General features: G+C 33.8%; 1 protein-coding gene across 1 annotated transcript in view; it reads left to right on the top strand.

The window, feature by feature from the left end:
- Atg4c (autophagy related 4C cysteine peptidase) overlaps window positions 1–19,362 on the top strand; it is a 94,901-nt gene that overhangs the window by 60,900 nt on the left and 14,639 nt on the right. The window contains exons 11-12 of the mRNA XM_071617907.1: window positions 5,816–5,935; window positions 18,770–18,814. Coding sequence (XP_071474008.1) covers window positions 5,816–5,935; window positions 18,770–18,814 — 165 coding nt within the window. The remainder of the gene's footprint in view (window positions 1–5,815; window positions 5,936–18,769; window positions 18,815–19,362) is intronic.

Raw genomic sequence — 19,362 nt, forward strand, 5'->3', positions numbered from 1 at the left:
AGTAATTCCTATTAAAAGTTTTTTACTTTTCTCCAGTGCACAGATTTATCTTAGATTGTATAATTAAAAGCATCATTTATTTTCCCACGAAAATATAAAAATCTTAGCAAGTTGTCTATCTTTGTCCAGGAATGAAATTATACTTTCTGCTTTTTGTCACATTTTAAGTTTACAATGTTCCAAGTAACTACCTATATTATTAAGTACCTTATATTTATTGCTAACCATCCTTGCTTTGGTCTGTTGGTTGTATGTGTATATGCTATTGAAATTTTGCAACTGATGTTATAAAGTTATAGTATTAGAAGTAGTACTTTTCTAAGATTGAACCCAATGATGCTCTGCCACGGAGCTACATTCCCAGCCCTTTTAATTTTTTTTTTTTTTTTCTTTTTTTTGAGGTAAGTTCTCACTAGATTGCTTAGCATCTCACTAAGTAGTTGAGACTGGCTTTGAACTTTGAACTTAAGATCCTCCTGTTTCTGCCTCCTGAGTTGATGAGATTACAGGTGTGTGCCACCTTGCCTGGCTTCATACTTCAGTTATTAAAATCATTTTTGTGGGCAACATTTTTTAAAATCAATACTTCTTGTGTTCAATAGATGAAGAGATTCCTTTTTTGATATTCTCTCCAATTCCATGTAATAATTGCTTATAGTCCTGGTATTTTATATGAGTGCCCTAAATTCAGTAATATTGTGAAAATTTCAGTAGAATGGTAACAGAATATAAGATTGAAAAAGATATTTAAATAGATTATACCTTTTGTTATTATTCTTACGGTATTGAATTCCTACATTTCTAGAGTTGAACTTTTAATCATTTTTTAAAATATTTTATTTACATTTTAGTTTTCGGCAGACACAACATCTTTGTTTGTATGTGGTGCTGAGGATCGAACCCGGGCCTCACCCATGCCAGGGGAGCGCGCTACCGCTTAAGCCACATCCCCAGCCCCCTGAACTTTTAATCATTTGAAACCACATAAGATAACTCATTTCTTTCTGTTTTACTTATCATTTGTTGAACTCTTTCTGGGTGTAAAGCACTGTCCTGAGTTCTTCAAAATTTTCTGTGGACTCTCTTCTTCTGTATAACTCCAAATGCTTTGATTATATATATTTCTACTAAATTTTTAATTCTTGAAATGCAGCCTTATAGAATATATTAGTATATACTATTGAGTTAATATATACTTTAGAGCTTCTATACTACCTGTTAAGAAACTCTTCCTTGAGTATCTTCAAAATACATGGAGGTCTTGTTTAGATTCTGAGCCCAGTAGGGAGGATATGGCAGAGATATTCTTGGTCAGCACTGAGGAATGGGACACACAGTTCAGTGTGAGGGTACATTTTAATATGTAAACTCACACTCTATAATTTTTATACAGATAATGGAGTTCAAAAAAGCATTAACAACCTTAAAAAAAGTCATGAAAGGATAACTTGAAATTATAGAAGAGTGGGAAGAAGTCAGATGGGCTTTAGCAGTGAGGGTAGTTGAATTGTGGATTTCCATTGTCAGTGGTTTGGATAGGGTGGAGTTTCAGTTGTTGGGGTGGAAGGACTAGTGGATGGATATATATATATATATCTATATGAATGATGTGTATGTGTGCATCAATGTATTTACATATACACATACAGTATATTTATCATATAACTACTATGTATGTAGATGCATTTATATATAATATATATTTATAAATAGATACATATATAAATATATAAATGTAACACATTTATATATACGTATATGTGTATATACATATGCATATGTGTGTGTGTGTGTATAAAATCAATGAATTAACTTTTGTAAACAGGGAATATTGGTTCATATTTTCTTTTTTTTTAATATTTATATTTTAGTTGTAGGTGGACACAATATCTTTATTTCATTTTTATGTGATGCTGAGGATTGAACCCAGTGCCTCATGTGTACTAGATGGGCATGCTACCACTGAGCCACAACCCTAGCCGCTGGTTTATATTTTCTTATGTATATTTTTAGTTGTAGATGGACACAATATCTTTATTGGTAACAGAATATAAGATTGAAAAAGATATTTAAATAGATTATATCCTTTGTTATTATTCTTAACAGTATTTATTTTTATGTGGTGCTGGGGATCAAACCCAATGCCTCACACTTGCTAGGCAAGCACTCTACCACTGAGCCACAACCACAGCCTGGTTCATATTTTTAATGCATGTTTTCAGAATGACAATTTCTAATTCTTACAAATAACCGAAGTTTTCTTACCTTGTTTAAAAAGTAAGAAAAGCCCTATTAATAGATATGCTACGCTGTTCTGATTCCTGGGTCCTCAATTCCAAGTACCAGATTTTAGGAGGTTCATATGGTGGTGACTGTTTTAATCTTTCTAGTAATCTTAGAAATAGTGGCATGAAAGTCACTAGGTAGATGAATAAGTGAATTTGTCAGTGAAGATATATACTGTAAGCCACACATGGGAATTGCAGTTGGTAGAAGTTACTTTTTTAGTAAGGGTGTTCTCAGACTACCTTAAAAAGCTTCATCTAAATTTCCAAAATAGCATTCTTATACCTAAAAGTATTCATTTTAATATTATTTATATGTTTAGGTAATAAAATCTACAATTCCAAATAATAAACTTACAACTGCTTGGCATTTAAGTAGGTGCCTAGTAACTATTTTTTGAGGCAATGAATAGTGTGTTAAAAAACAAAATAAATGGGAATTGACTCTTCCTGACCATTTTTCCCCCCAGAAATGCATTGTATTATCATGGAAGCATAAGTAATGAACATTCCCTAAAATGTGTTTGTGAGACAGAAGCAGCTGTTCTTATCAAACCTCATAATAAAAAGAATTAAATCATAAGTGCATAGCTTAAAGAATTACCACAAAGTGAACATAGCCTTGTATGCCACTTAGGAAAATACTTTGAAATTCTATCCTTTATTTTTTGCAATTAACAAAAATGGTTCTGAATTATAAATTAATATTGGTTTGACTTCATAATCTTGGGTAAACAGAACAATATAATTTTAAGAGACATAAAATGCCTCTCTGTAATGAGTCCTAAAACTCATGTAGTTACATCCAGTAGTAATTTCAGTTTTCAGATTTATGTCTGTGCTTTTAATAATTTTAAAAAGTTCTTTGTAGGTATCAAAGTAACCATAGATAATAATTTAGTGTTTTTTGTCATAATTATCTATTATGATTGAAATAATACAGTAAAATATAAGTGAGCTTATTTTAGTTAGTGTTACTGGTTCCTACATGAAAACTTATTGGTGCTTTAGTATAGAACAGCCTAATAGATGAATTAAAAAACATATTGTTGAACCTTGTATACCCTTTTTGGGCAAACTAAAGAAGCATTCCTAGTTGCTGGCTTTGCAATCAGCTTGGCAAATGGCTATTTTTTTTTTTTTTTATTGTTGGTTGTTCAAAACATTACATAGTTCTTGATATATCATCTTTCACACTTTGCTTCAAGTGGGTTATGAACTCCCATTTTTAGCCCATATACAGATTGCAGAATCACATCAATTACACATCCATTGATTTACATATTGCCATACTAGTGACTGTCGTGTTCTGCTACCTTTCCTATCCTCTACTATCCCCCCTCCCCTCCCCTCCCCTCCCCTCTTCTCTCTCTACCCCCTCTACTGACCTTCATTTCTCCCCCCTGTATTATTTTTCCCTTTCCCCTCCTTTCCTCTTGTATGTTCTTTTGTATAACCCTGAGGGTCTCCTTCCATTTCCATGCAATTTCCCTTTTCTCTCCCACCTCTCATCTCTGTTTAATGTTAATCTTCTTCTCATGCTCTTCGTCCCTACTCTGTTCTTAGTTACTCTCCTTATATCAAAGAAGACATTTGGCATTTGTTTTTTAGGGATTGGCTAGCTTCACTTAGCATAATCTGCTCTAGTGCCATCCATTTCCCTGCAAATTCTATGATTTTGTCATTTTTTAATGCAGAGTAATACTCCATTGTGTATAAATGCCACATTTTTTTAATCCATTCGTCTATTGAAGGGCATCTGGGTTGGTTCCACAGTCTTGCTATTGCAAATGGCTATTTTTAGACATGTTGTATGTAGAATGATATCTTGTGAGTATGATTTAGAAATGTGTCTTATATCCTAATATAGTCCTGTGATTTGTTAAGTAACAGGCTTACTTAGCTTTTTTGTGCCTTTCCAGATCTGTTTTAAATATTTATTTATAAATAAAATGAGTGAAATATTAAGAATAGTCCAATAAGATAATACTTGTGTTGACTTGTACCCTGGAGGTTCTAGTTTAGGTAGGTTGGATCTCACTATGTAAAGTAAGTGTTAGCTAAGCATTTTGTTGAAGTCAGAGTTTTGAAAAACTAATTTCATCTATATTTACTGATGTATTTATTGTTGGATTTGAATCGAATATACATTTGAACTATTTTTAAGGGAAAAATCAATCAAATGTATGCATTTTGTATCTTCCCTGGTGCTAATATGTCACAGTAATTGGATGACTAGGATGTAGGGAGACAGAAAAGTGTAATTTTGATTTACTATGAATATAACAAATGAGATAGCCTATACTTTTATACATTTTAATAGATAGTTTCAAGTTAAAATCCCTTAGTTTTAAGGCATTGAATGTAGGGAAATATTAAGTTTATGAGTTCAAATCCAGCTGAGATTATTTCCTAATTTAAAAATATAAAATACACAGTGGAGAATTTCCTACATTTGTCTTCCATCTGTAGTTCCTCAAACTTGTTAAATTTTTGTATGACCTATAGAGTCCATGCAAATATCAACAAATATTAATATATATATAGTATTATATCCTTCTAATTTTACATGGACTTTAAAAAAATACTTAACAGAAAAGCACTTGGAAGCATGGTTTTTAAGAATGAGATACCCAAGCATTCATATATTAATTTATATATATATATGTGTGTGTGTATATATATCTGTATATAATGAAATATATATATATATATATATATTATATTTTAAACATAGTACCAAAAGTATGGTGGTGAAGAACAAAAAGATTGCAATGATTAGCTCTATATTCAGCCCTTTTCCTACTATTGTATTCCTTAAAGATATTAAACCCCATAAATAAACAAATCCCATTAGTGAGAGGAGAGAAACAAGGGCAGCCTCCCCAACCTGTTTACAACTGTGGTACTGAGACAACTTGAGAGAAGCAAACTAAGACAAGAGGACTGGTGAAAAAGAGGGCAAGGAACATAACAAGGCAGTTTTCACAAGAGCAAATTGAAGAATATGCAGTTATGTACTATGTCCATTGGTAAAACTCTCAAGTTGTTTTCTTTTCATATCAGTACAAGCTTTACATCAGTCTGCTTTTTATTTGCTTTAAAAGCCTGGATATTAAAAGGTTTGTAAGCATTAAACAAGGAATCTCTTACTAGACAGACTTAAGTTCAACTTCATAGAAATGGCTAACTGGATTCTAAACCTTGTACTAGCCCCTGATGTCACTCAGTGGCGCCATTTTTCTTCCCTTCTCCAAGTGTTAGAAAAGCATACCACCTTCTACACACTTCCTTTCTTTTGTATAATAATACTAATGTCACATAAGGTGTAGATTTGGTGAATTAAATATATACCATGTTGGCTCGTGTTTTACACTTTTGGGGAGTGGGAAAGACTAAAATACCATTTGAAAAAATGTGTTTATAGTTTTGAGAAAAAGCTAGATAACGAAGCTTAACTAGCATTCTTGTATATACTTAAGTTCATCAAGTAAATATAAATTAATCCTAAAAAAGTTTTAAAATTACAGACATTCCACTGCCCTTCTCCCAAAAAGATGTCGTTTCGAAAAATGGATCCTAGCTGTACAATAGGATTTTACTGTCGAAATGTTAAGGACTTCGAACGAGCTTCTGAAGAAATAACTAAGGTACCTGCATTTAAAATATAATAACATTTATAAATGACTTGATTTTTATTAGAGACAGTCTGTTAGAAGACAGGAATCTTTAAATTATGATATTTTGTAAAACTTTAACCTTTAATGTTAATATTATTAAGAGTATTGTGAATCAGAAAATAAAACTATGTGAGGAGTCTGTGACCAGGTCAAAGTATTGATTGTTCCACTAGGTGGCACTGTTGAAATAAAAATCCTGCAAATTGTAGAAATGGGCAAGCAATTGGGTTATATTCTATTTGAAGAGGATTTAAAAGGGCAATCCCTTAGGGGCAGAAAAAAATTAATGAAGTATTTGATCAAGCCAAATTGTGCATTATTTCTTGTTAGTCCAAGTGCTTCTTTTATTTTTTTAAAGAGAAATGGTATTTTTGGATTCCTCAGAACTGCTTTATCAAATGAGCTGTGTTGTTACCTTCCAATAAGCTTGTCTAATCTGATTTATTCTACTTGCTGGGTCTTTGAAACAGGTTTATTTAACTTTTTTCTCATTACCTTTAAACTTCTGCATGTTTTTGGTGTTTGAGTACTGTTAAAACACGTAGAGAGCTTTAATCCATGTCTATATTTCCTACTAGAACATAAAAAAGATTATTTATTTAAGAAGTAAGTGTAACTGGACAGGTCTCTTTATTAGCACCAGTAGTTATAGATTATCCTTTTATCTTACGTAAAGCCAGTACTAGAAGCATTTTTAGTAATTCTTAACTTGGGCTCAGATATAGTAGTAATTTATTACTCTTTTACTTACAGTTAATTTTATTTGGAAAAATGGACATAATAGGTTGAAATTTTATTTTCACAATATAAAAATAGAATAATAATAAGTTGAAGTTTTATTTTCAAAATATAAAAATGGAATAAAAAGGTTAAGTAAAGAATCTTTTTAAAGATAGGTTTAGTTTGCTTGACCTGCCATGTGAAAAAGGAAATTTAACAGGAATATGACAAAAATAAATAAGGAGAGGAGAAAATTAGATATGGGAGAACTTTTCCCTATTATTAATTTCTCACAGTTGTTGTCTTTTTATTCTTCCTTTCAACATGAAGGCCTCGGTGAACAGAACAAAATATATATTTTCCATTTCCTTCTCCTTTATTACTTGAAATTGGTGTTTACACTTGTATATTTTAGTCTGATAGTTCTTTGTCTTTGTAAAGTGTCACAAATCCAGATGATATTGTGATGTACATTAATGTTGATGAACATTTCCATTAAAAAGTCCCATTTCTCTATTTTCATGAATTTATTTTCTATTTACAATAAGATAAATGTGTTTAAAATAACAGAGCAGGCTACTCCTGGAATAGAAGCAAATCAAATTATTATGACCAAATTCTTAAAAATTTACAAGTGAGTTGTATATTGATCTATTCTAATTAACATCAGATAGTTATTATAGTTTTTACACTGGAAAAATTATAAATTATTATTCTTGATGCATCAAAGTAATATGCACTATTAAGGCAAAGAGTAACAATGTTGAAATGTCTTTTGAAAGCACTGAGAATTTTGTAAGAATCAATGAACTTTGCTGTTCTATAAGAACTTTTTTAGCAATATCCAGGACTCACTTTGTCAATTAATAATTCGGTCATTTACTTTTGCTTGGGTAGTTGTAAGTTGGTTTTCTTTTTTTCTAAAAACTGAATTTGCCATTTTCAGTTTTTATTTTCTTCTCTTGAAAATTAAAACAATTTAAAAAATACTTGTTTCTTTTTTTGTTTTAATTAGTTACACATGACAGTACAATGATCTTGACATATCATACATTTGAATCAGATGGGATATAATTTCTCATTTTTCTGAGTGTACAAGTTGAAGAATTACATTGGTCATGCAGTCACGTATATACCCACAGCAATAATAAAAATACTTGTTTCTATGTAGGATGTATTTTCAGTTTTCTCACTTTGAAAATGAAGCTAGGTAGTCCAGAGTCTCATGTTTAATTTGTAATGCCCAATAAATGAATATTCTAATAATTCTTTATGTTGTGTAATATTTAAAGTATTAACATAAAATTGTTAAACAAATTCAATGTTTAACAGAGTTCAGTCCATCAAGTATCTGATTAACTATTATATAAAATGACCAAGATATTATCCTCACTTTTGAACAAGATATAAGACTTCTGCCCTCAAGTAACATTTATACTTGAGGAGGGGGAATAAGACAAGTACACATATATTACAGTGAAATGATAAGCATCCGTACGGAAGTAGAAATGAATTAATGGGGGAAGGAAGAGTGTTGAAATGAGAAAGATGTCACATTCAAATTAAAAGTACTTTATTGTGATGGTGATATTTAAAATGAACCTTAAAGTATAGGTTTAATTTTCATTGGCTTGGTGAGAGGGAGGGAGTACTTCAAGCTGAGATACTAATAAAAGTAAAGATACAGGAAAAGAGTGTAAAGTTTATCTAAACAATGGTGAATAATCCACTTTGTTAGTTGTCAAGTATATAAAAGGGGCAGGATTTCTTCTCACTACCTGAATCAGACCCCTATGTGTGGCCTGGGAGCCTCCATTTCTATCTAGCAAGCCTCCCAAGTATTCTTATATATTAAATTTGAGAACCACTGTGTAAGACAGAACAACCTGAAGTGTGACACTTTGATGTTCTTTTTAGGTGGCACTAGGACAAACATTTTAATACTTATGTATTTATAGTGATATTAGAAAATGTATCTTACATATTAAACATGATTTTTCCTGGTTTTACAAGGCTATTTGAATTATATATGATGAAAAGAAAATATTCATTAATCATACTAGAGATGACACATGTAGTAAAAATAGTAAAGACAATATGTAAACATCCAAGGTTTAGGAAACATTGCTATGGAAATAGGGAAGGATGAAGTTAAGAAAAGTATGTTGAAATAATATTGTGAAGAAGTGTGAATGCCAGGCTAAAGAATTCTTTAATAATTAAATATTTTCCCAGTCTTATTCTCTTTTTTTTCTTCATAGTGGTAACTACTATCCTGAGTTAGTTTATCATATGCATACTTTATATATATTATAAACAGCACATCTTTGCATGTTATTAAACTTTTCACCAGTGATATTTTTATATAAAAAGATAAAGCTGGGCATAGTGGTGCACACCTGTAATCCCAGCAGCTCGGGAAGCTGAGGCAGGAGGATCGTGAGTTCAAAGCCAACCTCAGCAACTTAGTGAGGCACTTAGCAACTCATTGAGACCCTGTCTCTAAATAAAATATTTAAATGGGACTTACTTAAACTAAAAAGTTTTTTCTCAGCAAGAGAAACAATAAGAGAGGTAAATAGGGAGCCTACATCCTGGGAACAAATTTTTACTCCTCACACTTCAGATAGAGCCCTAATATCCAGAATATACAAAGAACTCAAAAAATTAAACAGTAAGATAACAAATAACCCAATCAACAAATGGGCCAAGGACCTGAACAGACACTTCTCAGAGGAGGACATACAATCAATCAACAAGTACATGAAAAAATGCTCACCATCTCTAGCAGTCAGAGAAATGCAAATCAAAACCACCCTAAGATACCATCTCACTCCAGTAAGATTGGCAGCCATTATGAAGTCAAACAACAATAAGTGCTGGCGAGGATGTGGGGAAAAGGGTACACTTGTACATTGCTGGTGGGACTGCAAATTGGTGCAGCCAATTTGGAAAGCAGTATGGAGATTCCTGGGAAAGCTGGGAATGGAACCACTATTTGACCCAGCTATCGCCCTTCTCGGACTATTCCCTGAGGACCTTAAAAGAGCGTACTATAGGGATACTGCCATATCAATGATCATAGCAGCACAATTCACAATAGCTAGACTGTGGAACCAACCTAGATGCCCTTCAGTAGATGAATGGATTAAAAAAAAAATGTGGCATTTATACACAATGGAGTATTACGCAGCACTAAAAAATGACAAAATCATGGAATTTGCAGGGAAATGGATGGCATTAGAGCAGATTATGCTAAGTGAAGCTAGCCAATCCTTAAGAAACAAATGCCAAATGTCTTCTTTGATATAAGGAGAGCAACTAAGAACAGAGCAGGGAGGAAGAGCATGAGGAAAAGATTAACATTAAACAGAGACGAGTGGTGGGAGGGAAAGGGAGAGAGAAGGGAAAATGTATGGAAATGGAAGGAGACCCTCAATGTTACACAAAATTACATGTAAGAGGTTGTGAGGGGGAAGGGGGGGGGAAAAACAAGGGAGAGAATTGAACAACAGCAGATGAGGTAGAGAGGGAAGATGGGAGGGGAGGGGAGGGGGGATAGTAGGGGATAGGAAAGGTAGCAGAATACAACAGTCACTAATATGGCATTATGTAAAAATGTGAATGTGTAACCGATGTGATTCTGCAATTTGTATTTGGGGTAAAAATGGGAGTTCATAACCCACTTGAATCAAATATATGAAAGATGATATGTCATGAGCTTTGTAATGTTTTGAACAACCAATAAAAAAAAAAGGGCGGGGATTTGGCTCAGTGGTTAAACACCCCAGTTTAAACCCTGGTACCAAAAAAGAAAAAAAAAAAAAGATATATATCTTTCTATAACTTTTTCACTTAACAGTGACTTACAGATTGTTGATATCTATACATTTTGGCCTATCTTGCACTGTTGAATAGTGGTCAATTCTACAATGTACTATTTAAACTTTCTTTTGTTGATGGTCACCTAGCTTGTTTCCCAGAAGCAAAAATGACTTATTTAATTTTTAAATTACAAATAATATTTTAAAGAATATTCATGCACATGCATATCTAACATTTTAACTAGGATTACATTAGATACATTAGAAAGACATTGCTAGATATGTGTTTTTTGGGGCTTGCTAGATATTGTCAGATACTCTCCAAAGTGATCATCAGAAGCACTGCTGAGAATTTTCAGTGCTTCACACCCTTACCAACACTTGATATTGTCAGACTTTAAAGAGTTTAACCAATCTCATGGATAAAAATAAAATAGTATCTCTTTGTAGTTTTAATTTGCATTTCCCTGCTTGACAGTGAGGTTGATTATCTTACTAAAGTTTATGGGACCATTTGGTTCCTCTTTTATGAATTTCCTATTCATTTTCTTTCTCTCTTTTTCTATAGGACTGTTTAACTCGAAGAGAATCTTTATAATTTTGGATACTAAAACAGTTAACTCCATGTGTTGCAAATATATTCTTCTAGGCTACTATTTTTACTTGTTAATGTTTCTTTCATTTTAATGTAGTCAAATCAGTAAATCTTTTCCTTTATGTTTTTTGGATTTAGTATGAAAGAAATTTTAATAACCAAAAATCACAAATATGCTCTCCTACATTCCCTCCAGAAGTTTTATGTTTTACAGTGAGAACTCATATATTTTGATATAGGAACCTTCCATCTACCTCCTACCCACCAACACACGTGTGAATTTCATTTCCAGCATGGATAAATGGTTATTTCAGCATCACTTACCAAAAAAGTCCAACTTTTCTTCGTTGATTCGTTATACCTTCTTTAAGCACCTTGACTAGATAGAACAGAAGCTGTGAGTTTGAAGAGAAAGGGATTGGTTTGAAAATCAGCAAGATCAAGCTACCACTTGGACTTGGGATCAAAGGAAAAGGAGAGCTCTGAAAGTCTGTTTACATCTTGGTGACTAGGAGAAAAATGCATAGTTCATTAATTCAGCAAATATTTAAGTGCTTTCACCCCCACCATTACACCAAAACTACTCTTCAAGGTCACTGGTAACCCCCACGTTGGTCAAATCTTAGTTTTCATCTTACTTGTTCTAATGGAAGCATTTAGCATACCTGAACACCTCCTTCACCTTCATATACCTTCTTTAGTTGGTTTTCAGAGCCTCAGCTGCTTTGGTTTTCCTCAATGAGTTGCTGCTTCTTGCATCTTCTTGGGCTGTTCCCTCATCTCTTAAAGTTGGGTGAAAGTATACCATGGCCTAGTGTTTAGTTCCTAGTCTTTAGTTCTCATACCTTCTTTAGCATGGTGATCTCATCCAGTTACATAGCTTTAAATGTCAATTTGAAGAAAATCTTTATAATTTTGGATACTATGGGCTGGGGATGTGGCTCAAGCGGTAGCACGCTCGCCTGGCATGTGTGCGGCCCGGGTTCGATCCTCAGCACCACATACAAAGATGTGTCCGCCAATAACTAAAAAATAAATATTAAAATTCTCTCTCTCTCTCTCTCTCTCTCTCTCTCTCTCTCCCTCTCTCTCTCTCTCTCTCTCCCTCTCTCTCTCTCCCTCCCTCTCTCTCTCTCCCTCTCTCTCTCTCCCTCTCTCTCTCTCCCCCTCTCTCTCTCTGTCTCTCCCCCTCCCTCTCTCTCACTCTCTCTTTAAAAAAAATAATTTTGGATACTAAAACTTAGTTAACTCCACGTGTTGCAAATATATTTAAAATAAATTTAAATAAGTCAACTAAAACCAAGATCTTATCTTTACCCCAAACCTCTTTTCTAAATTATGTATGTCCAGCTATCATTCAGCATCCCTTGCATGTCTGATTTACCTATCCAAAAGTAAGTTCCTGGTCTTCCTTTTCTGCTTGTAGTTTTCCTTATCTCATTTGAAGAAAAATCTGTCTTATCTGTTTAGGCAAAAAGTCTTGGCATTACCTCCTTCCTATCTCTCACATTCCATAACCAATTATATGATCAAAATATATCTAGACTCAAGACTACTTTTCACCATCTCTATAGCTGCTATCCTGGTCTCAGACACCATCCTTAATAGTCCTCTTACTAGTTTCCAGGACTTACTTCCTGCCCCATCCTATTTTCAATTCAATAGTCCCCTCCCCATTTTATCCTTTTAAAACATAAATCAAAGCACTGATATATCCTAGAGCATCTACAATGGTGCCCAGCCCATAGTAAGTGTTCACTTTAGACAGTGATTTCTGGAGCTGGATATGCTGTGGTGACAAGATAGTTATGACTCCTGGATTTATGAACTTTGTGGCATAGAGGAGAAGAGAACATTAAACATGCAACTGTATAACAAAAATCAAAAGCTCCATGAAGAAAAAAAAATACAGTGTTAAAAGAAAGAAAATAGAGACTTAATTTGAAAGTACAAAAGCATTTCAGAGTGTTTATTCATTACGTTATCATTAAAGATTTTAACTGGCCCATGAAACCTGCCACACATCGAGTAAGAAATCACCAAGAGAAGACTGAATGTTCTTCTAAATATTATGGGCCTAATTAACACAGTTTCGTGACTTGCTTTCAGAATGCGTGAATGCCTTGAATCCGGAACAGGTAAAGTGAGCCTTTCTTTAGCATGGTGATCTTAGCACATTTCAGGTAGGGTTATGAATAGATTTTTATCTCACTGAAATGGTCACCTTTGGAATCTCTGTGGACAAGAGGCAAATCATCCAGTTGAGGGAAGAATCAAGGGAAATGGAATTTGATCAGGTGAATATGATGAAGTCTGATTTCCTGCAAGTGTTTTCAGAGTAACCACTGTTCCTGTCTATGCCTTTAGGAACTCTATGGAATAGTTCTATTTAACCTTGTTTCTAATCTATTAGTTTCATTTGTTTTCTTTCTCCCCCACCCCTGTCCCTCCCTCCCTGCCTCCCTTCCTATCTCTCCGTTGTGTCTTCATGCCCTTTTTTCCTTCCTTCATGGTTTTTGGTTGTTGTTTTCTCTTTGTTTTTGGTACTGGGAATTGAACCCAGTGTGCTTCACCATTGAGCTACATCCCTAGTCATTTTTACTTTTTATTTTGAGACAGGGTTCCACCAAATTGCTGAGGCTGGCCTCAAAACCAAGATCTTCCTGAATCAGCCTCCCTGAGTAACTGGAATTAGAGCTGTGCATCACCATGCCTGTTTCCTACATGTTTTTTAAGTTACTGAAAGAAAGGGTATAAAAGTCTCCAATTGTGATTATGGAGTTGTCAATTTCTCCTGTTCTGGCCCTTTGTTTAATATATTTTGAGGCTATATTATTGGTCACATACAAATTTAGAATTGTTAGTCCTTCCTGTTGCTTTGAATCATTTTATAATTATTATGTTCCTCTATTTCTAATAATTTCTTGCATTTAAATTGTTTTTGTGCTTTGTTGTCAACAATTTGAATCCTGTACGATTTAAAATTTCTTGCATTTATTTAATAGTCACCTTACCCTTTCTGATGCCCTTTATTCCTTTCTTTATTATGCTGCTTTCTTCTCAGATCATTTTGCTTCTTTCTGAAGACCTTTCATTATTATTTCTTTTTTTCTTCATTATTATTTCTTTTATTGCTTTTTGCTGGTGAAACATTCTCTGTTTTTGCTTGTTTGACTATATCTTTATTTTGCTTTCATTAAAATATTGAAACAATTGCAAATGTACAGAAAAGTTGAAAATAATACAAATAATTTTTTACTGTACTATTTGAGAGTTAGTTAATACCTGGTGTCCAGTTATCTATCAAAATTAGGAAAGTCACATAGTACATTTCTACCCCTCAAAAACTATACAAGCTTCACCACTTATCCCGGTAATGCTCTATGTAACAAAATAGTCCACTTTAGAATATGTTGCATTTATATATCTTGAGTCTCCTTTAATCTAGATCAGTTTCTTTTCTTTCTTGACTTTTATCTGACCTTGATTTTTTCTGAGAAAACAGGACACTTTTTTTAAAAATAGGACACTTGAAAATTTTGTAGATTGTCTCCTTGGTTTGGGTTTATCTGATATTTTCTCATGAATTTCAGGTTCTACATTTTTTGTGTATCACAGAGGGGAATGCTGTATTCTTCTCATTGCATTCCTTGATTGGCACTTGATTTTGATTTGTCTTTTTATTGGTGAAGTTAACTTTAATCACTTGATTAAGGTGATTGCTACCAATTTCCAGTCAGCTTTCAGTGTATTTAGTAGCCAGAGAGACTCCCTGCATCCTGGATTGGATGCCTCCTTTGCCCAGGCAAAAGCCCATCTAGTGGCTTAGAATGAATTATATGGGGAGGAAAGGGAAGAGGAGAGCCTGCTTTTAGTATTTATTATGGTTTGGATCTAGAGTGTCTTCCAAAGGCTCATGTGTGAATGGTTGGTCCCCAGTGCAGCATTGTTCAGAAGTGGGACTCTTAGGAAGTGATTGGATCATGAGCTCTAACCTTATCAATGGATTAATCTATGGATGGATTCATAGTTGAAGGGACTATTATGAGGTGATGGGAACTGTAAGAGGTAAAACCTAGTTGAAGGGAATGAATCCTTGGGGACTGTATCTTGTTCCTAGTTTCTTCCTTCCCCATCCCTTCCTCTCCCTCCCTGTCTGCTTCCTGGCCACCATAAGGTGAGCAGCTCTTTTCCACCATACCCTCTCTACTGCGATACTGTGCCTTCCCACAGGCCTAGAGCAGTGGAACCAGCCAACCATAGACTGAAACTTCTGGAACCAAAAAGTCATTCCTTCTCTTAGTTGAATTTCTCATGTATTTTGTCATAGCAGTCACTGACTAACACAGTATTGCAGGATATTTTCACTAGATTTAGAGTTCCATGTTGGCAATTGTTTTCTTTCAGTACCTTAAAGATATTTTTTCCATTGTCTTCTTTCCTGTATCATTTCTTAATCTATTTCATCTCTTTCAGATTTTTACTTCTCGAGACTTATTTGTCTTGATAGCTCTCAGATGCTTATCAACAATCATTTATCTACCCCTTTCTAATGGTTGTTCTTGGTGGTAGGGTTAACTCTATCTTGACCTTCCTAATAAATATATTTATAAAAATACTTGTTTAGGTATTTCCTTTAAGCTAAAATATGAGACTATTAAATAAAAAGACCCATTTCTACATTATAATATAAAAATTAGTTCTATTTCTATATTTTATTAGAATTTTACTTCATGAGAACTATTTATAGAAAGGGATATGTATATTTTATTTTATATACATACAAATAAAATTTGACATTAAAGTGAATTATAAAAGTACTAAAGTAAAATAAAACAAATGAGCAGAATTCGATTATTGTATAAAAACTTATACAACTGATTTTCTGGATGTTCATCTCCCAAACTGGATCGATCCCCTTTCTCCATCTTGCACTTCTTGTCTGATGCATCAGCAAATCCTATCATCTTACCTTCAAAATACATTACTACATCTTCCTTGGGATTTTTGCAATAGCTTCCTTATTTCCTCTGCACTACCCACAGTCTGTTATCAATACAGCCACCAGAACAACTCTGTTTAGAATGTAACTAAGATTGCATTAATAATTTTTATTCAGAATCTTACAGTAGCTTTCCAATTCATTCAGAATAAAAGTCCATACCCTTATAAATTCTTAAGGGATTAAGGGAATCTAAATGGAATTTTTTCCCCCACCCCATTAACTCTTTGACCTTATCTCCTATGACTCTCCTGCCAGCTCCCAGGTTCAGACACACTAGTCTCCTTGGAAATGATAGGTGTCCTCTGTTTCTAGGAATGTGTTTCCTTCCTACAGACATTCACTTCTTTCAGGTCTTTAGTCAAGGGACACCTTCCTAGTCCTCCCCTGGCCATCCTTTGTATATTTGTAGTTAACCTTCTTCCTTGTTTTGTTTTTCTCTTTAACACACATTACTATCATTCATTTAAATGTACACAAACACATATATATATACGTGTGTATATATTTTACTATATTATATATGCACACATTCTGTTATTTCACTGAAATGTAATCTTAACTAAGGCAAGAATTATTATTATTTTTAAAAATCTATCTATTGTGTCCCAGGCTTCTTTACTTGAGAACAAAATAATGAGTGATATGGAATTAAAATCAAAACACCATTAAACTTTACTTTCCCTCCAGCCAGTTCCCCCAAATGCCCTGTCCCCATCTTAGTGTTTTTTTTTCTTTTTTTAGATTTTTTGTGTAGATGTACAGCATGCCTTTATTTTATTATTTTGTTTATTTATGCAGTGCTAAGGATTGAGCCCAGTGCCTCATGCATGTTAGGCAAGTGCTCTGCCACTAAGCTATAGCCCCGGCCCTCCAATCCCTTTCTTTTTGATTAAAGAACTTAATCCTACGGATTCTGGGTTGTCTTTCCCCGTCTTCTCTCCTTTCTTCTACCCAGATTCCTGGGAAGGGCAGGTGCCTCAGTTTTAAAGTACACACATTTTAAAAAGTAAAATTGCAATAAAAGGCTCATGTTGAAAATCAGGAGTACCTTGCCATGTTATTCCCTACTCCAAAGGGTACCTCTTCAGAGATAGTCTATAATTTCTTAATTAATCCACTTTTGATATTGTTAGTATCCTCTTATAGTACTTGCAGGGATTTAGCTCTCTTTTTATATCCCTTCTCTTCATTTCTCCTTCCAGCCAGACTCCCAAGTATAGTTATATCATAGACTCTAAATTGCTATTCACTGTTCACATCATGCCATAGTAATGTTACTGATTACACTAATTAGTTCACTAATCACATAATGTATTATGATTGCAGTTTTTTCCCTAATCTTCATTTTTCTTGGACTTAGCACTAACCTTTCCCCTTTTATCTTTTTCTCTGTACATATTTATTTTTTCCTAAACATCCAGTCTTATCATACAAATACCTAGCAGTAAATTATAACTAAGTACAAATGTAGGAGAATCATATCTTTTTGCCTTCCTTTCTTTCTTTTCTGGTGACTGACTTCTTCCTGTTTCTCTTCACTCCAGTCTTAACTGCTCTGTAGGTCTGGTATAGAATTGCAAGTTTGGAACTACCTAATGCTACTTTCCTATATTGGATCTCCTGTCTTCTTATCTTTTAGTTTATTCCTTCTTTTGCAAAAGCATACTTTCTAGCACCTTCCTAAGAAAAGGATGTGGCTGCAGATATAGCTCAGTAGTAGAGCACTTGCCTAGCTTGTGGCAAGGTCCTGGTTCAGTCTCCAACATCACACACACACACACACACACACACACACACACAGAGAGAGAGAGAAGAAAGGCATGAATTCCTCTTTTGTTTTCTTTATTCTTTCTTTCTGCAGCTCTTATTACACAATTGTTGGCCCTTCTCAATTGCTTTTCTAATTTTTCCCTATCTTCATATTTTTGTACTGGGAAATTTTCTTAACTCTTCTATTGTTCCTAAATTTCAGTTATAAAAATATATTTTTAGGTGTTATTTGTACTTTTCTATTATTCCTTTTTCATAGTATTTTTTGAGGATGTATTTTCTCATTTCCCTGAGGAAATTAATTATAGTAATTTTTTAGTTTTCTTCTGGTTTTTTTGTTATGTTTCCTTCTAGATCATTGCTTTTTTTGTTGCTGCTGTTTTTGCTTTTTCTTAGAACCTTCTGGTTTTCTACTAGCTGCTTTTCTCATTAAAGACTGGTGATCTTCTGGGTCTTTTTGTATTCAAGAGTGGGGCACTAAGAAGCTGAGTATTAGCTCTGGGTGTTTGAACATGGCTTTTTAGCTGGTGACTTTAATACTAGGGTGATTATGTAGTGAGCTTGCCTTTTAATTGGGTCACCCCCACAGATGAATAAGTAGTGGTCTCTTTCTCTCTCTCTCTCTCTCTCTATATATATATATATGTGTGTGTGTGTGTGTGTGTGTGTGTGTGTTGCATTCTCAGAGAGAAGCTCTGCCATCTCCTGTTTATGGAATTTGTTACCTCTTGGATCTCCAGGAACAGAAAGTGAAGGATGCTTAGGGCCCTGCAGTTTAGTTTTTTAGACTGATGCTTATTCTTTACCTTCTGGAGTCATCACTGTGCCTGGTGTACTAAAGCCTATATCTTTTTTCAGTTTTCCCAAAGAATAAATCTTTATTTTCCTAGATGATGGATGGCTCAAGGGGAGTAAAGAAGAATATTGATTACAAGGTAGGACCTGGAAAGTTTTTAATTACTTTCCTTGTTTTCATCTATATATTCATCTTTGCTATCCATGATGTCTTTCACCATTTTTGTGTTGTTCCTCTCCAAGTTCTGTGAGATGAACTTGTTTACTTTCCATAGATAACCTAACACAACTCCTTCCCCACTCACAAACTTAGATTATAGTTCCTATGCTCTGTGGTCTTGTAAATGATGTAGGTAGTTTTTTATCTCATATCCCCTTCTCTTTTTAAAGCCTGTATCAAATAAGATATTCTTTTTCCGTGATAAGCATATTATCTAAAAGTGCTGATGTTTGGGACCAGAAAGTTGCAAATAAAAATGTATTAGGAAATTACTCATTTATTTCTAGAATAGATGTCAGCGCAGGAAAAAAAAGTACATATATTTTCTAGCTACAGAAAAAAATTTATATTATAGCCATTAAATCCTAGGGATCTTAAGAGACTTTTGATCTAAAGCTAATATTTTTTGAGTCCTCACCTTAAGTCAAGTACTGTTCTAAGTACATTATACACACACTTATATACATT

This window comes from Marmota flaviventris, chromosome 10 (assembly GCF_047511675.1).
Source record: "Marmota flaviventris isolate mMarFla1 chromosome 10, mMarFla1.hap1, whole genome shotgun sequence".
Classification (NCBI taxonomy): domain Eukaryota; kingdom Metazoa; phylum Chordata; class Mammalia; order Rodentia; family Sciuridae; genus Marmota; species Marmota flaviventris.